Source organism: Nerophis lumbriciformis, linkage group LG24, assembly GCF_033978685.3.
Source record: "Nerophis lumbriciformis linkage group LG24, RoL_Nlum_v2.1, whole genome shotgun sequence".
NCBI classification, from domain to species: Eukaryota; Metazoa; Chordata; class Actinopteri; order Syngnathiformes; family Syngnathidae; genus Nerophis; species Nerophis lumbriciformis.
Genome location: NC_084571.2, coordinates 13,711,258 through 13,732,500, shown reverse-complemented (window position 1 = coordinate 13,732,500; position 21,243 = coordinate 13,711,258). Strand labels below are relative to the sequence as shown.

At 38.6% G+C, this 21,243-nt stretch overlaps 1 protein-coding gene across 2 annotated transcripts in view; it reads right to left on the bottom strand.

The window, feature by feature from the left end:
- The window catches only part of clec16a (C-type lectin domain containing 16A), a 138,613-nt gene that overhangs the window by 60,419 nt on the left and 56,951 nt on the right, over positions 1-21,243 (bottom strand). Inside the window, exons 10-14 of one of the 2 annotated variants that reach the window (XM_061981606.1) lie at positions 10,052-10,343; positions 5,331-5,442; positions 5,160-5,260; positions 863-982; positions 677-786 (exon numbers count right to left, since the gene is read on the bottom strand). In XM_061981606.1, the coding sequence (XP_061837590.1) occupies positions 677-786; positions 863-982; positions 5,160-5,260; positions 5,331-5,442; positions 10,052-10,343 (735 nt within the window). The remainder of the gene's footprint in view (positions 1-676; positions 787-862; positions 983-5,159; positions 5,261-5,330; positions 5,443-10,051; positions 10,344-21,243) is intronic. The other variant, XM_061981607.1, reaches the window with a different exon arrangement.

Genomic DNA, 21,243 nt, shown 5'->3' with positions numbered 1-21,243 from the left:
TATATATATATATATATATATATATATATATATATATATATATATATATATATACACACACACACACAATCTACAGATAGATCTGAAGTCAATCAAGAGATTTAAGCGTTGAAAGTAAAAAAATACAAATATTATTATTATTTTTAACACTTTTTTGAGTGAGACCTTTTTGGATCCCTGATCATTTTTGTGGGATTTTTCTTCATACAACCTGTCATTTCACAAAAAATAATAATGAATCAAAATCAATGTTGTAAAGAATTATTGACCTACTTTCAAATACTTCAGTTGAAATATTCTACATTGACATTTTTTGAGGGGAAATAATTGCATTTTTTGCGTGTTTTCCAGAAAAAAAAGAAAAACATTTACAAAATGGGCATAAAACAGTAAAAAAAAACATCAACAAAACTTTATATAGACCAACCTAAAGTTGATCTAGAGATTTAAGCTTTGAAAACAAACATTTTTATTTATTTATTTAATACTGAGAACCTTCCAGGTCCCTGGGACTAAACATGAGGGGAGCCCTAAAGTACTCAGTACTACCGACAAAATTAAGTTTTACCTATAAAAGTATCTAATTTGGTACCCATCCCTAATTGTCCAGGCAGATGAGAGTCCTGGTTCTGTTCCAGGTTTTTCCCCTTGTTTGTTGGAAGTGAGTGAGTCGTACCTCCAGGCAGGCCAGGTGAACGTCTTTGATGATGCACTGACTTCCAGACAAGACGGACTGTTTCAGTAGCAGGCAGCTGAGTTCCAGGGTGGCAAGACGCACTCTACCATCTGAACACAGGACCAAGACAGCAATAAGCCACACTTGCACAGTTCTGGGAGGGATGCATTGGAGATTGCAAATGACCTGGCTGTGCTGCCAGACTCATGACTCGGATCAGCCTCTCTGCAAGAACCAAACTGTAGGAACTTCTCTCCTGGTCGGGGACTGGCAGCTGCAACCTCTCCAGGAGATCACCGTTGATGCCTGAGGAAAGAGGTGCCAGACATTTTGGTCAGGTGTATGCTTTGTGCTCCAAAACTAATCAAACTTTACCTAAATATAAATGTAGCTCCAGGTCACGTCCAGTCTTCTAACATAGATTGTATCTTATGTTAACTACATCAATACAGTCGTCCCTCGCCACATCGCGCTTCCAATATTGGGGCTTCACGACGTCAAGATTTCTGTCTATAACTATACATAAATACAGTGTTCCCTCATTTAACTCTGGGGTTACGTTCCAAAAAATACCTGCTTTATGTGAAATCCGTGTAGTCGAAGTTGATTTCCCCCCCCCCCCCCCGTTTTTTTTGTTTTCGTTCATTATATATTGTTTTCATTTACACTGTTTTTGCATTTACAGAATATTTTTTTTCATTTACTGTGCATGTTTTTTCATTTACACGTTTTTTTTAAATTATTATGGTTGTTTCCTTTAAACTTAAAAAAAAAAAAATGTATTATGTTTTTTTGTAATTTTTTTTTATTTATGTTTTTTTCGTTTATACATTTTTTTATTATGTTTTTTTTGTTTACACGTTTTTTTTATTTATTATGTTTTTTTTGTTTACATGTATTTTTTATTATGTTTTTTTTGTTTACACATTTTTTTTAATTTAAGTTTTTTTCGTTGACACTTTTTTTTTACATTATATTTTTTTCGTTTACACGTTTTTTTTTATTTATGTTTTTTTACTTTACACTTTTTTTTTATTTATTATGTTTTTTTTTATTTACACGTTTTTTTATTATGTTTTTTTTCGTTAACACATGTTTTTATTTATTTGTTTTTTTCGTTTACAGGTTGTTTTTTTATTTATGTTTTTTGTTTACATGTTTTTATTTATTTATTGTTTTTTTTGTTTACGCGTTTTTTTATTTATTTATTATGTTTTTTTTCGTTTACACATTTTTTTATTAATGTTTTTTCATTTACACGTTTTTTTATTTATTATGTTTTTTCGTTTTCACATGTTTTTTATTTATTGTTCTTTTTCGTTTAGACATTTTTTTATTATGTTTTTTTCGCGTACACGTTTTTTTAAATGTAATGTTTTTTTTCGTTTACACGTTTTTTAAAATGTATTATGTTTTTTCCGTTTATACGTGTTTTTAATTTATTAAGTTTTTTCCTTTACACGTGTTTTTTATTATGTTTTTTTCATTTACACGCTTTTTAAAAAATTTATTGTGTGTTTTTTTCGTTTACAGTACTGTACAGTATATGTATGCTCGCATCAAACAATTTTGTAAATTAGGCAAGCTGAACACATTATGTAGTGTACAGGACACATGGCATGAAGAAGATTGATTGACAATGGTCTACAGTCCCTTGGCCAATCTGGACGCAGAACACAATGCGCATTCATACGCTGTAAAAAAAAATCTGTGAACCATGTTGTAGCGAGATATATATATATATATACATACATACATACATACATAAATACATACATACATATGTATATATATGTGTATATATATATATATATATATATATATATTTATATATATATATATATATATATATATATATTAAAAGCATATTCTACATATGGAAATAAAGTTTTTTACTGTGCAGTATTTTTCTCTTTTTTGGTTTAAATGTATTTCGAACATGTATGCAATGGCAAGAGATATAATGTCTTAAGTGTTGTGCGTGCATACAGATGTTTGAAATTACATGTTTCTCTAAGGTTATATTTCTCCTCTTTTGTTGAGAAGTATTGTTGAGTAGCAAATGCAAATTGCAAATGCATCAAATACAGTAATTGAATTTCAATAATTTCTTTTTTGTAACATAGTTAGTGAATGAAGTGTACTTTTGTAGTTATTTCCCCATATTTCTGCACAATCACTCAGGTATGATAACACTAGCGAGCAGTAGAGAATATGAAGTGATTTTTGGTCAAGTGCATATTTTGCTTTACCTTATGTTGCATATTTTTATATGAGATTTCCAGTTCATTTTATCATCTATTATTACGCCTAAAAATGTTGTTTCTTTTACTCTGTCAATGTCTACTCCGTCCATTTTTTATCATTACGGTTTGTTGTGGCAAACGATAAACATATTCAGCGAAACGTCCGTTTCCGGGTTAAAAGTGACAACGCCAACAACACGGCGACTAATCTTGGCGCTATCTTCACAACATTTTGATGCACTTCATCTTCTACTGCTGCCTCATCAATAACACTTCTTTGGTGGGACTTTTCATCAGGGTCACTTAGTACATTGTTTATTAATCAATGCCATCATTTAATTCCACATACTGATATACTCAAGGTTTTAAGTGCTGTACGTGCATTCAAATGTTTGAAATTAGATCACTGAAAGGGGTTATATTATGATTTATTTTCTATATGTAAACACTTCCCTGTGGTCTACATCGGTGGTCCCCAACCTTTTTGTAGCTGCGGACCGGTCAACGCTTTAAAATTTGTCCCGCGGACCGGGGTTTTTTTTTGTTTTTTTTTAATAAAGAAATACAATCATGTGTGCTTACGGACTGTATCCCTGCAGACTGAATTGATATACATTGATATATAGTGTATATATTGTGTTTTTATGTTGATTTAATTACAACAACAAAAAAAACGGTACCGGGCCACGGCCCGGTGGTTGGGGACCACTGGTCTACATAACATGTAATGGTGGTTCTTTGGTAAAAATGTTGCATAGATGATGTTTTAAAGACCAACTTCAAGCCTCTTTAAGCCATGTTGTAGTGTTTAGCACTTCCGCAGCGAGTCTACTGACAGGTATAAGTTTGAACTATACACTATTTTATATTAGAAATAGCAACAGCGCAGGATGCATGTGCATGTACGAGCCAGTCTGCCCCTCAACAAGAGGGAAGAGGGGGAAAAAAAGGAACTTATTGACTACAATGGCGGACTTCCGCAGAGCACTTTGAGTAAATTTATACCATATGTGGATAATCCGCTGATGTCAATATTGGTGAAATTGTCACAAATTGGGCAATTTACGAACAGGTTGTTTGGAGGAAGTGTGAAGGAAGGCAAGATTGTTTAAAATAAATATTTACGCCGTTCCTCCATTGTTTGATTTTTACATTTTCCGGACTTATGCAGATCCAAGATACACAAAAACAGGTACCAATATGTAAGAAAAGTTGCTTTGCATTATAGGTCCCCGATGAAGTATTTCCACGAAGTGATTCTGTTGTAGTGGCCGGGTGACTGCCATAGCAATGATGCTACTAGTGAGTACTGTAATCTACAGTAGAACACAGTCAAGGCTACTATATTGGGTAAAAAACAGTGTAATTTCATGTTTGGAGGGCTCTAATTATGTTACAAACATATTTAAAAACTATTGTTTATGTTTCAACTATGAAATGACAACACAATGCTAACAACACGGCTAATGGTCAAAGCTGCGACTGCCAAGTTGACCGACTTTTGACAGAACAACTTACGTCCATGGAAGCCCAGGTCTAACTTAGTAAGAATTACCCAGGATGCGATGAAGTATTTCCACGTAGTGGTTTTGTTGTAGTGGCCGGGTGACTGCCATAGCAATGACGCTACTAGTGAGTACTGTAATCTACAGTACAACACACTCAAGGCTACTATATTGGGTGAAACCAGCGTATTTTCTTGTTTAGAAGGCTTTAATTATGGTATAAACATATTAAAAAACTATTGTTTATGATCCAACTATAAAATTACAACACAATGCTAACAACACGGCTAATGGTCGAAGCTGCGACTGCCAAGTTGACCGACTTTTGACCGAACGACTTAAGGCCATAGAACCCCAGGTCTAACTTAGGAAGAATTACCTAGGATGCGATGAAGTATTTCCACGAAGTGGTTGTGTTGTAGTGGCCGGGTGAATGCCATAGCAATGACGCCACTAGTGAGTACTGCAATCTACAGTAGAACGCACTCAAAGCTACTATATTGGGTGAAACCAGCGTAATTTCATGTTTGGAGGGCTCTAATTATGTTATAAACATATTTAGAAACTATTGTTTAAGCTCCAACTATGAAAATACGTTTATTACAGTCAGGCCTGGAACCAACTAGCCGTGAAAAACGATAGATGACTGCAATACATTCAGGTAAATATTCTGATGGCTGAGTAGCCACTGTAACAAAACAAAACAACTTTACATAAAATAAAAGAAGCAACCTTTGCTGTGTGAGACGGCATAAAGCAGGCAGAGGACAAACAGGGCATGGTAGTCATCGTCAGTGCAGTCAAGGGCGCTGTACACCATGTCCAAGAAGGGCCTGCGGCACGGGAGAAGAGGAAATCAGACTTTTCCTGCCAAACCCCGGCGTGCGGCACGTCAGCGTGCACCTGCTTCTGTGGGTGTGTGAGCGCGTGGCAGCTTCCGTCTTTTCTTCGTCTGTGATGTTCTGCTCGGTCAGCTCCGTCACTTTACAAGTGTCCATCACCACCATCTCGATCTCTGGACGTGCAAAAACACACATGCGGTCATAACGTGCACGTGTGAGAGCCTTTTTTACACAAGAATGGTCACTAAGCAGTTTCCCTCTCACTTTCACTCATAACTATCAGTACATTGACAAATGTATTTATTTATTGGTTAAAATATATATATTTATAGCTCATTAAGGATGTGAATCGTTCGTACAACTCCCGATTATTGGGTTGACATTTCGCTTCATAATCAATTATCGATTCAACATGATTTTCCATTTAAACCAATTATTGCAATATATTATTTGGTATATACCAGGGGTGCCCAAAGTGCGGCACGGGGGCCATCACACAGGTGGAATGTAAAGAGAAAAGTTTAAAAAAAAACTGTCATTGCTAAAAAATAATAATAATAATAATGAATCAAAATCAATGTTATTCAAGGGTCCAGTTACTTCACATGAAATATTCCACTTTGTCATATTTTGGAGGAAAATTTATATTTTGCCATAAAAAAGGGTTTTCTTTAACAAAAAAAGACATCAAACATAAAATAAATAAAACTATATATCGCCATGTAGATCTGAAGCTGATATAGAGCAGGGGTGTCCAAAGTGCAGCCCGGGTGCCGTTTGCAGCCCGCAGCTATTTTTTAACGGGCCTCAGCACATTCTAAAAAAAATAGTAAAAAAAAAACAAAAAAACATAAAAAATTAGAATAAAAGAGCACATAGGTGAAATGTAAAGAGAAAAGTTTTTTTTTTTTAAACTGTCATTGCTAAAAAAAAAAAAATCAAAATCAATGCTGTCATGAATTATTGACCTATTCAAGGGTCCAACTACTTTACCTCAAATATGCCACTTTTACATTTTTGGGAGGAAAATGTTGCATATTTTGCCATAAAAAAGGGTTTTCTTTAAGAAAAAAAAGACATAAAACAAACAAAAATAAAACAAATAAAACTCTATATAACTCTTTTTAACAATATATAACTTCCCGCCATAAAAGGAACATGTTGGTGTCATCAATTACTATCATAATAATAATTGATCTCCAAAGTGACACACAACTTTGGTATATAAACTGCCTGTCAAGTCAGACAAGACCTCACAGTTCTGTAAGCGTTTAAGGATCTTTGTTTCGCTTTTTTCCTTATTTACTTTGGTAGAGACCCTCAACAGGAGATATTTAAAGTGAAATTGCACTTTAAAAAATATATATATATTTTGTTTATCATTCACAATCCTATGTGAGCCAAGAAAACATTCACTTTTCTTTTATCGCCCTATTCCGCCTATAAAGCGCTCTAAAAACATCCAAAAACTGCGCTCAACGTTTTATATACACTTATAATTGAAGATCTACAAGTTTTAGAAGCTGTGTGCTAAACAGATGCAGCTTTAATGAAACATTAAGCATCATGTAGCAGTATTGCTAAGTGCTAAACAAGATATACAAACATAATAAAACAATCACTTACTGTACAATGTCTGCTCTCACTAGGATAAAGACTGATGGAATGTTTACATCTTCCCTTTAAGCCGGGTTTTTAAAAAACAGGTGCTGCAAAAGAGCGTCTCTTTGTGTCTTTCTCGCCATCTCCCGGTCTAAGTTGGATGTCAAAGTTGACCGACTTGTGGGTTTATGTCCACAACCTTCTACTATCCAGGTGAGAGGCATGATTTATCCTCTAGAATTAACTTTCACCAACTCGAAGGTGATGCAGCAGCTCAATAAGTCAATATAGCAGCATAAGCTAGTTAGCTCTCTGTGATCACGACGCCGCTAAAAAGTAGTTCTTTAACCTTAGCGCTTATAATAACAATATCGCTAATACTTGTTAATATTCAGGTCACGACATGTAAATGGATGAAATAATGTACTCCCGTCAGCTGCATTGTTAGCGACCTCGTATTTGCCATATTTTACGACTTAAAATGCATACAAAAAGAAAAACGTGTTCCGAATCGAGGAGAAGTTTTGCCTCCTTTCAAGTTCCCTCCGACCCATCAATATCGCCTGTGGGCCTGTTTGGGGACGTCTTGGATCCGTCCCTTGAGGGGGGTGCTATGAGTAGCTGTGCAGCTGGGGAGGCACAGCTACTTCTAACTCCAGTGGATCTGCCGCAGTCGCCGCCATCCACCCAGGTGGACCTACAGACGCCGCCATTACCCCGGTGGGCCTACAGATGCCACCATCCACCCCGGTGGGCCTACAGAGGCCACCATTACCCCGGTGGGCCTCCAGATGCCGCCATCCACCCCGGTGGACCTACAGACGCCGGCATTAACCCGGTGGACCAACAGACGTCGGCATTACCCCGGTGGGCCTACAGATGCAGCCATCCACCCCGGTGGACCGACAGACGCCGCCATTACCCCGGTAGACCAACAGATGCCGGCATTAGCCCGGTGGGCCTACAGATGCTGCCATCCACCCCGGTGGACCTACAGACGCCGCCATTACCCCGGTGGGCCTACAGATGCTGCCATCCACCCCGGTGGACCTACAGACGCCGCCATTACCCCGGTGGGCCTACAGATGCCGCCATCCACCCCGGTGGACCTACAGACGCCGGCATTACCCCGGTAGACCAACAGACGCCGGCATTACCCCGGTGGGCCTACAGATGCCGCCATCCAACCCGGTGGGCCCTCCCAGGCCGGCAGACGAGCTGCCTGCTACTCTGGCTCCGCTCAGGCCGACGACATCGTCTTCCACGTCTCTGGCTCTGCCCAGGCCGACGACATAGGCTTTCTCGTCGCCAGCTTCTTCGTCTATGACCGGCCGTCCCAAGGCGTCGCCAGCTTCCTCGTCTATGGCCGGCCGTACCACGGCGCCGCCAGATTCCTCGTCTCCGGCGGGCCGTCCCATGGCGTCGCCAGCATCTCCAGCATAGTCGCCTCCGCGACCTCCAGCTGGCCTGACGCGTGGGCGGCTATCTCGTTGGATGTGGCTGTTCCGTGGGCGACCGCCTCGCCAGTTGCGGCGGTGAGTTGCCACCTGACTCTTCCCCGCTGGTTGCGGGGACACTTGGCCTGGCGGCCCACTGCCTTGTCCTCCCTCCGCCCTCCCCGTGACTTTGGACTTTTTAGTTTTTCTAGAAACGTCTCGTATCCGTTATGGGAAGGGGAGCTACTGTCAGGCTTGTCACTGACAGGTTGGTTACGTATGTTTTAGTTTTTCCTCTGTTTGTGTTTTATTTCCTGTCAGCGCTTTTATTTTGGTTCAGATTCCAGCTTGTCTCCCTGAGCGCTGTTTCCCCTCACCTGCGGCTGATTGGCAGCCTGGCACACCTGGTGTCAATCAGCCGGCTACTATTTATACCTGCCTCGCCCTCCATTCAGTGCTGGAGTATTGTTAGTTGGTTCCTGTTTGCTGTTAGCTGTATCCAGTTTGCCTGTTCCCTGGTTCCTGTTTTCCTGCATTTTATTTTTGACATTATAAGTCATGTTTTCTTGCATCAAGCCTGCCATCTCTGCATCTTAGAGTTCATCACCAACACCTCCTGACACTACTGTTAATACAAGTTATTTGAAGGCTACAGTAGCACTAAAAAAAAGTCATTATTTTGGCAATCCATTATTGTGTTTTTTAGATTGTTTCATGGGCGGATTAGTGTACTCCCTTTAGACACCTCCGTCTTGCCATATTTTACGACTTAGAATGCATCAAAAAAGGAAAACATGTGTTCTTGTCTTGCATAACGACTGTGAATGATAAACATTACAAAAAAGTACAGTTCCCCTTCAAAATAAGAGAATAATATACAATTATGAATGTTTATTTGAAGTTTATTTTACTTATTTTTCCCTTTTCATTGTGTTAAGAATAGTAAACTTTAAAAATAGCCTTTGATGTTTATACAAGTTCTTTGAAGGCTAAAGTAAAAGTAATTATTTTGTCAATCATTATTGTTTTTGTTTTTTTAAGAGTACTTCATGGGCGGATTATTGTAGTCCCTTTAGCCACCTCGTACTTGCCATATTTTACGACTTAGAATGCATCAAAAAAGAAAAACGTGTTGTCTTGCCTCAGGATTGTGAATGATAGGCAACATTACAAAAAAGTACAGTTCTCCTTCAAAATAAGAGAATAATATACAATAATGAATGTTTATTTTAAGTATATTTGACTTATTTTTCCCTTTTCATCAAGTTAAGAATGGTAAACTTTAAAAATAGCCTCTACTGTTCTTTGAAGGCTACAGTAGGACAAAAAAAGTCATTATTTTGTCACTCAGTTATTGTTTTGAAATCCAAACAAGTCAAAGGTTGAATTCTGAATGAATGATGCACACAGAGCCGGAGGAAGAAGACAGGCGGACAGGTGAGGCGCACAGGATGGATGACGTCATTGTGGAAATGGACAATTTACTTCAGGTGACGAGCAATGGCGTATGGTGAGTGGTCGCCATGGGAACCAAATGAAAGAAAGGGAGGCAGGAGGGCCTCGTCTCAAAACTAGGCAAAGAGAATGTTTGATTGTTTTGGTGCTACAAAGTGGAAGAGTTAGGTAACTATGGAGAACTTTCTTGTTTCTCTTCCTGGTTTGGAGAGGAGGGCTGCTGCAAAGGTGGCGTGGTGATAATTAACGGAGATGAAGGAGGACAAAAGCGTGGCTGTCTCACACTCACCTTCCGCCGCTTCCCCACTCGCTCTGCTCGCCTTAGAACTCCCACCTGCTCCCACAAGCTCTGTACCTTTTCCCTTCTCCCTCTCTCCTCCTCTGCCACCATCTTCCCAGCCCTCCTCGCCCGCTTCCCGGCTGCTGCCGCCTCCAGCACTCCCATCGTCCTCCTCCTCTCCCAGGTTCTTGTAGTTTGGCCTCTTCTGGGTCCTTTTGCGACCACGGTGGCGGGAAAGCTCCAGCGAGCGTTCCAAAGACTCTGCCGGCTTGGTGAAGCGGCGCACCGCTGCGGAGCTGGCCTGCAAAAGACATCGGAGTTGGTACTTTATTGTGAAAATAATGACTATGCTTTCATGTGAATCAGAACCTTCCTGTTATACAAAACCCAAAACCAGTCAAGTTGGCACGTTGTGTAAATAGTAAATAAAAACAAAATACAATGATTTGCAAATCCTTTTCAACTTGTATTCAATTGAATAGACTGCAAAGACAAGATATTTAATGTTCACACTGAGAAACGTTATTTTTTGCAAACATTAGCTGAATTGGAAATTGATGCCTGCAATATGGTTCAAAAAAGCTGGCAAAGGGGCAAAAAAGACTGAGAAAGTTGAGGAATGCTCATCAAACACTTATTTGGAACATCCCACAGGTGAAAAGGCTAATTGGGAATAGGTGAGTGCCATGATTGGGTATAAAAGCAGCTTCCATTCACAAACAAGGATGGGGCGAGGGTCACCACTTTCTGAACAAATGCATGAGTAAATTGTCCAACAGTTTAAGAACAACAATTCTCAACGAGCTATTGCAAGGAATTTAGGGACTTCACCATCTACGGTCCGTAATATCATCAAAAAGTTCAGAGAATCTGGAGAAATCACTGCACGTAAGCCGTTAAACCCTTGACCTTTGATCCCTCAGGCGGTACTGCATCAAAAAGCGACATTAGTGTGTCAAGGATATCACCACATGGGCTCAGGAACACTTCAGAAAAACCACTGTCAGTAACTACAGTTTGTTGCTACATCTGTAAGTGCAAGTTAAAACTCTCTCTACTATGCAAAGCCAAAGCCATTTATCAACAACACCCAGAAACCCAGCCGGCTTGGCTGGGCCCGAGCTCATCTAAGATGGACTGATGCAAAGTGGAAAAGTGTTCTGTGGTCTGACGAGTCCACATTTCAAATAGTTTTTGGAAACTGTGGACGTTGTGTCCTCCGGAACAAAGAGGAAAAGAACCATCCGGACTGTTCTCTGCGCAAAGTTCAAAAGCCAGCATCTGTGATGGTATGGGGGTGTATTAGTGCCCAAGGCATGGGTAACTTACACATCTGGAAGGCACCATTAATGCTGAAAGGTACATACAGGTGTTGGACCAACATATGTTTCCATCCAAGCAACATTATCATGGACGCCCCTGCTTATTTCACCAAGACAATTCCAAGACATGTGCTACAACAGCGTGGCTTCATATTAAAAGAGTGTGGGTACTAGACTGGCCTGCCTGTAGTCCAGACCTGTCTCCCATTGAAAATGTGTGGTGCAATATGAAGCCTAAAATACCACAACGAAGACCCCCGGACTGTTGAACAACTTAAGCTGTACATCAAGCAAGAATGGGAAAGAATTCCACCTGAAAAGCTTCAAAAATTGGTCTCCTCACTTCCCAAACGTTTACTGAGTGTTGTTAAAAGGAAAGGCCATGTAACACAGTGGTAAAAATGCCCCTGTGACAACTTTTTTGCAACGTGTTGCTGCCATTAAATTCTAAGTTAATGATTATTTGAAAAAAAGAGTTAAGTTTCTCAGTGTGAACATTAAATATATTGTCTTTGCAGTCTATTCAATTGAATATAAGTAGAAAAGGATTTGCAAATCATTGTATTCTGTTTTTATTTACCATTTACACAACATGCCAACTTCACTGGTTTTGGGTTTTGTAGAAGTCAAATGTTTTTGACTCAAATAAATTGCTTGATGGGTTATATGCATCCAAGAGGTGATATTATCCAAAACTTGTATTGCTTGTTGAAACCTATTTTTATGTGTTTGGTTATCAAATGATATCAAAATCTCATGGTACGATATCGTCACGGTTTTAAAGATGAACTGCACTTTTTTTTAAATTTATTTTGCCTATCATTCACCATCCATATGCAAGACAAGAACACATGTTCTTCTTTTTTGATGCCTTCTAAGTCGTAAAATATGGCAAGTACGAGGTGGCTAAAGGGAGTACACTAATCCACCAATGAAACACTCTTAAAAAACAATAATGGATTGACAAAATAATTACTTTTTTTTAAGTGCTACTTTAGCCTTCAAATAACTTGTATTAACAGTAGAGGCTATTTTTAAAGTTTACCATTCTTAACACAATGAAAAGGTAACAATAAGTCAAATAAACGTATAATAAACATTCATTATTGTATCTTATTCTCTTATTTTGAAGGGGAACTGTACTTTTTTTGTAACGTTGCCTATCATTCACAATCCTTATGCAAGACAAGAACACGTTTTTCTTTTTAATGCATTCTAAATCGTAAAATATGGCAAATACGAGGTAGCTAACAATGCAGCTAATGGGAGTACATTATTCCGTCTAAAAAAAACATCTACAAAGCGCCAATAAGACTCCATTCACATGTCGTGACCTGAATATTAACAAGTATGAGCCATATTGTTATTATAAGCGCTAACGCAGACAAACTATTTTTAGGGCTAACTAGCTTATGCTGCCATATTGACATGTTGAGCTGCTGCATTGCCTCTGAGTTGGTGAAAGTTAATTCTAGATGATAAATCATGCCTCTCACCTGGATAGTAAAAGGTTGTGGACATAAACCCACAAGTTGGTCAACTTTGACATTCAACACGAAAAGACGCTCGTTTGTGGTACTTTTTTGTTTAACCCTTTGTAAGGATTAAGGTTAATTCTTCATGTAAAGGGGCAGATATAAACATCCCATCAGTCTGTATCCCAGTGAGAGCAGACATTATACAGTAAGTGATTGTTTTATTATGTTTGTATATCTTGTTTAGCACTTAGGAATACTGCTACATGATGCTTAGTGTTTCACTAAAGCTGCATTTGTTTAGCACACAGCTTCTAAAACTTGTAAATCATCCTCCTTATTTTCAGCCTCAAAAATAGAAGTTTCTGGATCATCATTAATCCCAAAGTAGTATTTGTTGTCTCTCATCAAGTCTGCCATGATTAGTAAGTAGTTGTCGTTGAAGGAAAAAGTGAACATTGTGATGCGTCTGTGAAATGAATACGTCGCCGTATGCTTAAAAGTAGCAAAATACATAAATAGTACATGTTATTATGAATGTTACTACATTACATATATACTTACAGCGTGTATATAAAATGGGAGGTTTTTTGGAGCGCTTTACAGGCGGAATAGAGCAAATCCGATTACCTCCATCGTTAGCTGACTCTTGCTAGCATTTTTTTCTTTACAATGCATAAAAAAACCAACATATGTGTTCTCGTCTTATATAAGGATTGTGAGTAATAGGCGAAATTCCCCCAAAAAAGTGCAGTTCCCCTTTAAGGCCATAGTACAATATTACTGTGGTACTGTCAAAAAAATAAAAAATAAAAATAAAAGGCTTGGTAAAAATGCCATAGTGCGTAAAACGAAGGTCAAGGATAAACGCACTTACTGTAAATGAACAGAAATATAATGCTCAAATGTTCTAATCATATTTATCACCACAAATAAGTACTTTGATGTGCAAAGAAAGTGCAGGAAGACAAAGTGTCGCAAGGTACTTTGTAAACCTCCAGTCTAACAAATAAAATAAAAAAAATTCCCTTTTTTGTCTTTCAACTTCCTGAGAAGCATGATTGAACTTTTAATAACTTGCAGGGTTTCTCCCCCCTGATTGCCAACATACCTGTGGCGATGGGGGCGTGGTCAACATCAAACTTGCATAATCTGCAATGACGTATATTTTTTCCTTAAAAAGGCTAAATAAAATGTATACATACATTTAAAATTTAAACATGTATTATTATTAATTAGTATTAACATATACTTTTTCCAATATTTTCCAACTGCTGATGCTTACTGCACAATGTACTTTGCTGAGAATTGTTCAAGTTTCGAGAGGCTTCTCCATTCCTTTTATTGACTTTTTCTTTGTCAAAAACAAATCTAGCATCTTTTTCTGGTGATATTGGGGATGTACTCGTGTTTAGAGACTATTTACTTCTGTCGCTGCATGTCCGCCACTAACAGAGAGAGCTCCAGCTTGCTTGGTGCTGCTGTAACAACTGCACTTTATCTCCTTTAAAGTTAAAGTTGAAGTAATAATGATTGTCACACACACACTAAGTGTGGTGAAATTTGTCCTCTGCATTTGACCCATCCCCTTGTTCACCCCCTGGGAGGTGAGGGGAGCAGTGGGCAGCAGCGGTGGCCGTGCCCGGGAATCATTTTTTGTGATTTAACCCCCAATTCCAACCCTTGATGCGGAGTGCCAAGCAGGGAGGTAATGGGTTCCATTTTTATAGTCTTTGGTATGACTCGGCCAGGGTTTGAACTCACAACCTACCGATCTCAGGACAGACACTCCAACCACTAGGCCACTGAGTAGGTGGCCTAGTGGAAGCCGCCATTGTCCTCTTAATATTTGCACAGTTTGTAGACATATCTGGGATATATTAAAGTACACATCGCAGACATGCTGACTGTGCTCCAGACAATCCCGTTCCTATTGCTTACAACGGAACAACATCCGGTTTCGGCAGCGCTGTTTCGGTGATTGAAGTCTTTTTTTCATCAGCCAAACTTTCATGGCATCACTAGTCAACAGTGCACAAATTATAGGCTATGCATATCCTAATTTGTTTTCATGTAAAAAAAAACCTCATTTCTAAGGTGTGGTGGCTTTCATTTTGCCGTGGCGGACTGCCACGATTAATTACATGTAAATACCTCACTAATTGATGTTTGGCTTCCTGGTTTCACATCAAGGATATTTTCATCAGGTGGCCTAATATTTAAATTCCTTGTTGTAGATGTCGCGGTGTGCAGTTGTTTTCTTTTTTGCATGCCTGGCTCAGGACTTCGCCTTAGTCCGAGGGTAAACATACAGAAAGATTTACACAAAACTACATTCAATGGCAGAGACAATTCCTACAATTTATGGCAACAGTGGAGACAAAAAAACAGCAAGTCCAATAACAATAGACTGACAAATGTAATGATACGTTAGCATGTAGCATTGTTAGCTTACCCGGACTAAATGAATTAAATGAACAGGCTGCCCCGAAGGGAATAAGCGGTAGAAAATGGATGGATGGATGGATGGGCTGCGTATAATGCCATATTCTTGCATCTGACTACATAACTTTCCTCCAGAAGGTCTTATCTTTGTCCATGTGATGTCAGATGAAACTAAAATTTAGTTGTTTGGCCACAATACCCAGCAATATGTTTGGAGGAGAAAAGGTGAGGCCTTTAATCACAGGAATACCATTCCTACCATCAAGCATATTTGTGGTAGTATTATGAGTATTATGCTCTGGGCCTGTTTTGCTGCCAATGGACCTGATGCTTTACAGAGAGTAAATGGGACAATGAAAAAGGAGGATTACTTCCAAATTCTTCAGGACAACCTAAAATCATCAGCCCGGAGGTTGGGTCTTGGGCGCAGTTGGGTGTTCCAACAGGACAATGACCCCAAACACATGTCAAAAGTGGTAAAGGAATGGCTAAATCAGGCTAGAATTAAGGTTTTAGAATGGCCTTCCCAAAGTCCTGACTTGTGGCGACCAACTGTAGTTACTGACGTGTGGACAATGCTGAAGAAACAAGTCCATGTCAGAAAACCAAAAAACTTAGCTGAACTGCACCAATTTTGTCAACAGGAGTGGTCAAAAATTCAAGCAGAAGCTTGCCAGAAGCTTGTGGATGACTACCAAAAGTGCCTTATTGCAGTGAAACTTTCCAAGGGACATGTAACCAAATATTAACATTGCTGTATGTATACTTTTGACCCAGCAGATTTGCTCACATTTTCAGTAGACCCATAATAAATTCATAAAAGAACCAAACTTCATGAAGGTTTTTTGTGACCAACAAGTATGTGCTCCAATCACTCTATCACAAAAAAATAAGAGTTGTAGAAATTATTGGAAACTCAAGACAGCCATGACATTATGTTCTTTACAAGTGTATGTAAACTTTTGACCACTACTGTATATATGTATGTGTATGTATATTTGTGTGTGTGTGTGTGTGTATATATATATATATATATATATATATATATATATATATATATATATATATATATATATATATATATATATATATATATATATATATATATATATATATATACACACATACATACATATATATACATACATATATATACATATATATATATATATATATATATATATATATATATATATATATATATATATATATATATATATATATATATATATATATATATATATATATATATGTATATATACATATATATACAATTATACAAAACCCAAAACAGGGAAGTTGGCACGTTGTGTAAATGGTAAATAAAAACAGAATACAATGACTTGCAAATCCTTTTCAACTTATATTCAATTGAATAGACTGCAAAGACAAGATATTTAATGTCCAACTGGAAAACGTTATTTTTGCTAATATTAGCTTATTTGGAATTTGATGCCTGCAACATGTTTCAAAAAAGCCTGAGAAAGTTTAGGAATACTCATCAAACACTTATTTGGAACATCCCACAGGTGAACAGGCTAATTGGGAACAGGTGGGTGCCATGATTGGGTATAAAAGCAGCTTCCATGAAATGCTCAGTAATTCACAAACAAGGATGGGGCGAGGTTCACCACTTTGTGAACAAATGTGTGAGCAAATTGTCCAACAGTTTAAAAACAACATTTCTCAACGAGCTATTGCAAGGCATTTAGGGATTTCACCATCTACGATCCGTAATATCATCAAAAAGTTCAGAGAATCTGTAGAAATCACTGCACATAAGCGATGATATTACGGACTTTCGATCCCTCAGGCGGTACTGCATCAAAAAGCGACATCAGTGTGTAAAGGGTATCACCACACGGGCTCAGGAATACTTCAGAAAACCACTGTCAGTAACTACAGTTGGTTGCTACCTCTGTAAGTGCAAGTTAAAACTCTACTATGCAAAGCCAAAGCCATTTATCAACAACACCCAGAAACTCCAAAGACTTCGCTGGGCCTGAGCTCATCTAAGATGGACTGATGCAAAGTGGAAAAGTGTTCTGTGGTCTGACGAGTCCACATTTCAAATTGTTTTTGTAAACTGTGGACGTCGTGTCCTCTGGAACAAAGAAGAAAAGAACCATCCTGATTGTGAAAGGCGCAAAGTTGAAAAGCCAGCATCTGTAATGGTATGGGGGGTGTATAAATGCCCAAAACATGGGTAACTTACACATCTGGGAAGGCACCATTAATGCTGAAAGGTATATACAGGTTTTGGAGCAACATATGTTGCCATCCAAGCAACGTTATCTTGGACACCCCTGCTTATTTCAACAAGACAATGCCAAGCCACGTGTTATAACAGCTTGTCTTCAAAGTAAAAGAGCGCGGGTACTAGACTGGCCTGCCTGTAGTCCAGGCCTGTGTTAGCTTATGTTATATATATATATATATATATATATATATATATATATACATACATATATATATATATATATATATATATATATATATATATATATATATATATATATATATATATATATATATATATATATCCATCCATCCATTTTCTACCGCTTATTCCCTTTTGGGGTCGCGGGGGGCGCTGGAGCCTATCTCAGCTACAATCGGGCGGAAGGCGGGGTACACCCTGGACAAGTCGCCACCTCATCGCAGGGCCAACACAGATAGACAGACAACATTCACACTCACATCCACACACTAGGGCCAATTTAGTGTTGCCAATCAACTTATCCCCAGGTGCATGTTTTTGGAGGTGGGAGGAAGCCGGAGTACCCGGAGGGAACCCACGCAGTCACGGGGAGAACATGCAAACTCCACACAGAAAGATCCCGAGCCCGGGATTGAACCCAAGACTACTCAGGACCTTCGTATTGTGAGGCAGATGCACTAACCCCTCTGCCACCGTGAAGCCCATATATATATATATATATATATATATATATATATATATACACACAGTATATACATATATATATGTATATACAGTATATATATATACACATACATACGTATATATACATACATATATATGTGTATATATATATATATGTATGTACATATATGTATATATTCATACATATTTATATATACATATATATAAGTGTTATGTAAATATATATATATATATATATATATATATATATATATATATATATATATATATATATATGTTATGTTATGTTATGTTATACATTTTAAATATGACTCCTTTAAAAGGAGTTCTTCAAAACCTTCAAGTGGCTGCCGAGAGGGCAATAACTTTCCAAAAGTATATTTGTATTACTTTAGTGTTGTTTATACATAGTTTTTTCAGTAGGTATCGATAGTTTAGACACCTGGATCTATTACTCCTACTTTACGATGAAGCTTTAGCGGTTAGCTTCGTGTGTGGTCCTTCTTGGTGTGTGTGTGTGTGTGTGTGTGTGTGTGTGTGTGTGTGTGTGTGTGTGTGTGTGTGTGTGTGTGTGTGTGTGTGTGTGAAGCATGCTTGGCCTTCCTTATCCTCTAAACCTCCAGTGATAATGATACATGGAAAAAAACGCATCATGGTGGTGAGGATTAGTATGTTTAAAAGGTGGCGACCCATAGTGTATAGACAACGCGTTCGTTGCAGCTTGCTCTCAAATTGGAGCCGGTTTTCTAGCAGGACATGCCCCTTCCAGGAATCCATGCAACTGCTGCATGTGTGTACAAAGGAATATGGAAATGGAAATGTGATGATGGATAATTAGTACTAGTAAAAAAATATAGACATTTAAAAAAATATGCGTTCTGTTTCACCACTAATGGCAACATAAGCGAGTCAATGGTGTTCTTGTTGAATGCTTTGGTTTAAAAAAAAAAAAGTAAGTTTCAAAAAGCCCCTTTAACTGCTGCTGATATATCTAAAGAAGGTGCACATAAAGTCCAGGAATGCCTTTCAGAAAGCAATATACAACCCAGCCTTTACCGGATAAACATCTACCAAGATAAGAGCGATGCAAAACCGCATAGACACACGCTGGCTGACTCTTTCTTACAGTAAATAGCTGCTGATGTGTCAGCTTGATGACGCCAAAGCGTTTGCGCTTCATCACTGCAGCACAGATAGTGACCGACAAACACAGGAATCAACCGCACGCGTGCACACCAACAGGAAACAGCTGGTGGTCTAGAAAATTATTTGGCAAGAGGACATGGACAGTGTCTTACAGTAAAGCAGAGTCATGATGATAATTAGGGCTGTGAATCTTTGGGCACCACATGATTCGATTCGATTCTTGGGGGTAATGATTCGATTTAGAATTGATTCAAAATCAATACTTTTTTAGTAACATTGGGTGCCAGTTCTATGAATAAATACATTCCTCCATAAAATAGATACTCAGCCCTGAAAAATGTATACATTACTTAAAATAAAAAACTGGTTTTGTCGAATAAAATTCTACCCAAACATTTAATAAAGTCAAATACAAATAAGGCAGCAAGAGAAGTATATTTTCTAAAGTAAATGTGTACAGCAGATATAGATCATCTACATCAACTACAGTATATGATTTGTCTGAGTGGCTGGACAGGACAGATTGAAAAAAAAAAAAAAGGAAAATAGATTTTTGATGTTTTTTAATCGATTAAGAATCGTTACAAATAAGACTCACGATTGATCTGAAAAAATTCCAATAATAATCATTATTGATTTATTTACCCAAAGTACTCAGTAGGGGTGAAAAAAAAGAAAAAAAGATGTAAGATTGAATCCCGATTCTTACTTGTCACGATTCTTAATCATTTAAAAAAAAAATCTAAAATTGGTTAAAAAAAAAAAAAAAAAAAAGTATATATATATATATATATATATATATATATATATATATATATATATATATATATATATATATAAAGATATTTTAATCTGTCCTGTCCATCCACTCAGACATATTATATTGTTAATGTAGATGATCTATATCTGCTATACACATTTACTTGAGCAAATATACCTCTCTTGTTGCCTTATTTGTATTTGACTTTATTAAATGTTTGAGTAGAATCTTACTCAACAAAACCAGTTTTCTTTTAAGTAATGTAAACATTTATCACAGTAGTTTATTTATGTTATGGATGAATGTAGTTAATCATCGAACTGGCAGCCAATGTTATTAAAAAAAATCCATCCATCTTCTTCCGCTTATCCGAGGTCGGGTCGCGGGGGCAGCAGCCTAAGCAGGGAAGCCCAAACTTCCCTCTCCCCAGCCACTTCGTCCAGCTCTTCCTGGGGGATCCCGAGGCGTTCCCAGGCCAGCCGGGGGACATAGTCTTCCCAACGTGTCCTGAGTCTTCCCCGTGGCCTCCTACCGGTTGGACGTGCCCTAAACACCTCCCTAGGGAGGCGTTCGGGTGGCATCCTGACCAGATGCCCGAACCACCTCATCTGGCTCCTCTCGATGTGGAGGAGCAGCGGCTTTACTTTGAGCTCCCCCCGAATGACAGAGCTTCTCACCCTATCTCTAAGGGAGAGCCCCGCCACCCAGCGGAGGAAACTCACTTCGGCCGCTTGTACCCGTGATCTTGTCCTTTCGGTCATAACCCAAAGCTCATGACCATAGGTGAGGATGAGAACGTAGATCGACCAGTAAATTAAGAGCTTTGCCTTCCGGCTCAGCTTCTTCTTCACCACAACGGATCGATACAGCGTCCGCATTACTGAAGACGCCGCACCGATCCGCCTGTCGATCTCACGATCCACTCTTCCCCCACTCGTGAACAAGACTCCTAGGTACTTGAACTCCTCCACTTGGGGAAGGGTCTCCTCCCCAACCCGGAGATGGCACTCCACCCTTTTCCGGGCGAGAACCATGGACTCGGACCTGGAGGTGCTGATTCTCATCCCAGTCGCTTCACACTCGGCTGCGAACCGATCCAGTGAGAGCTGAAGATCCTGGCCAGATGAAGCCATAAGGACCACATCATC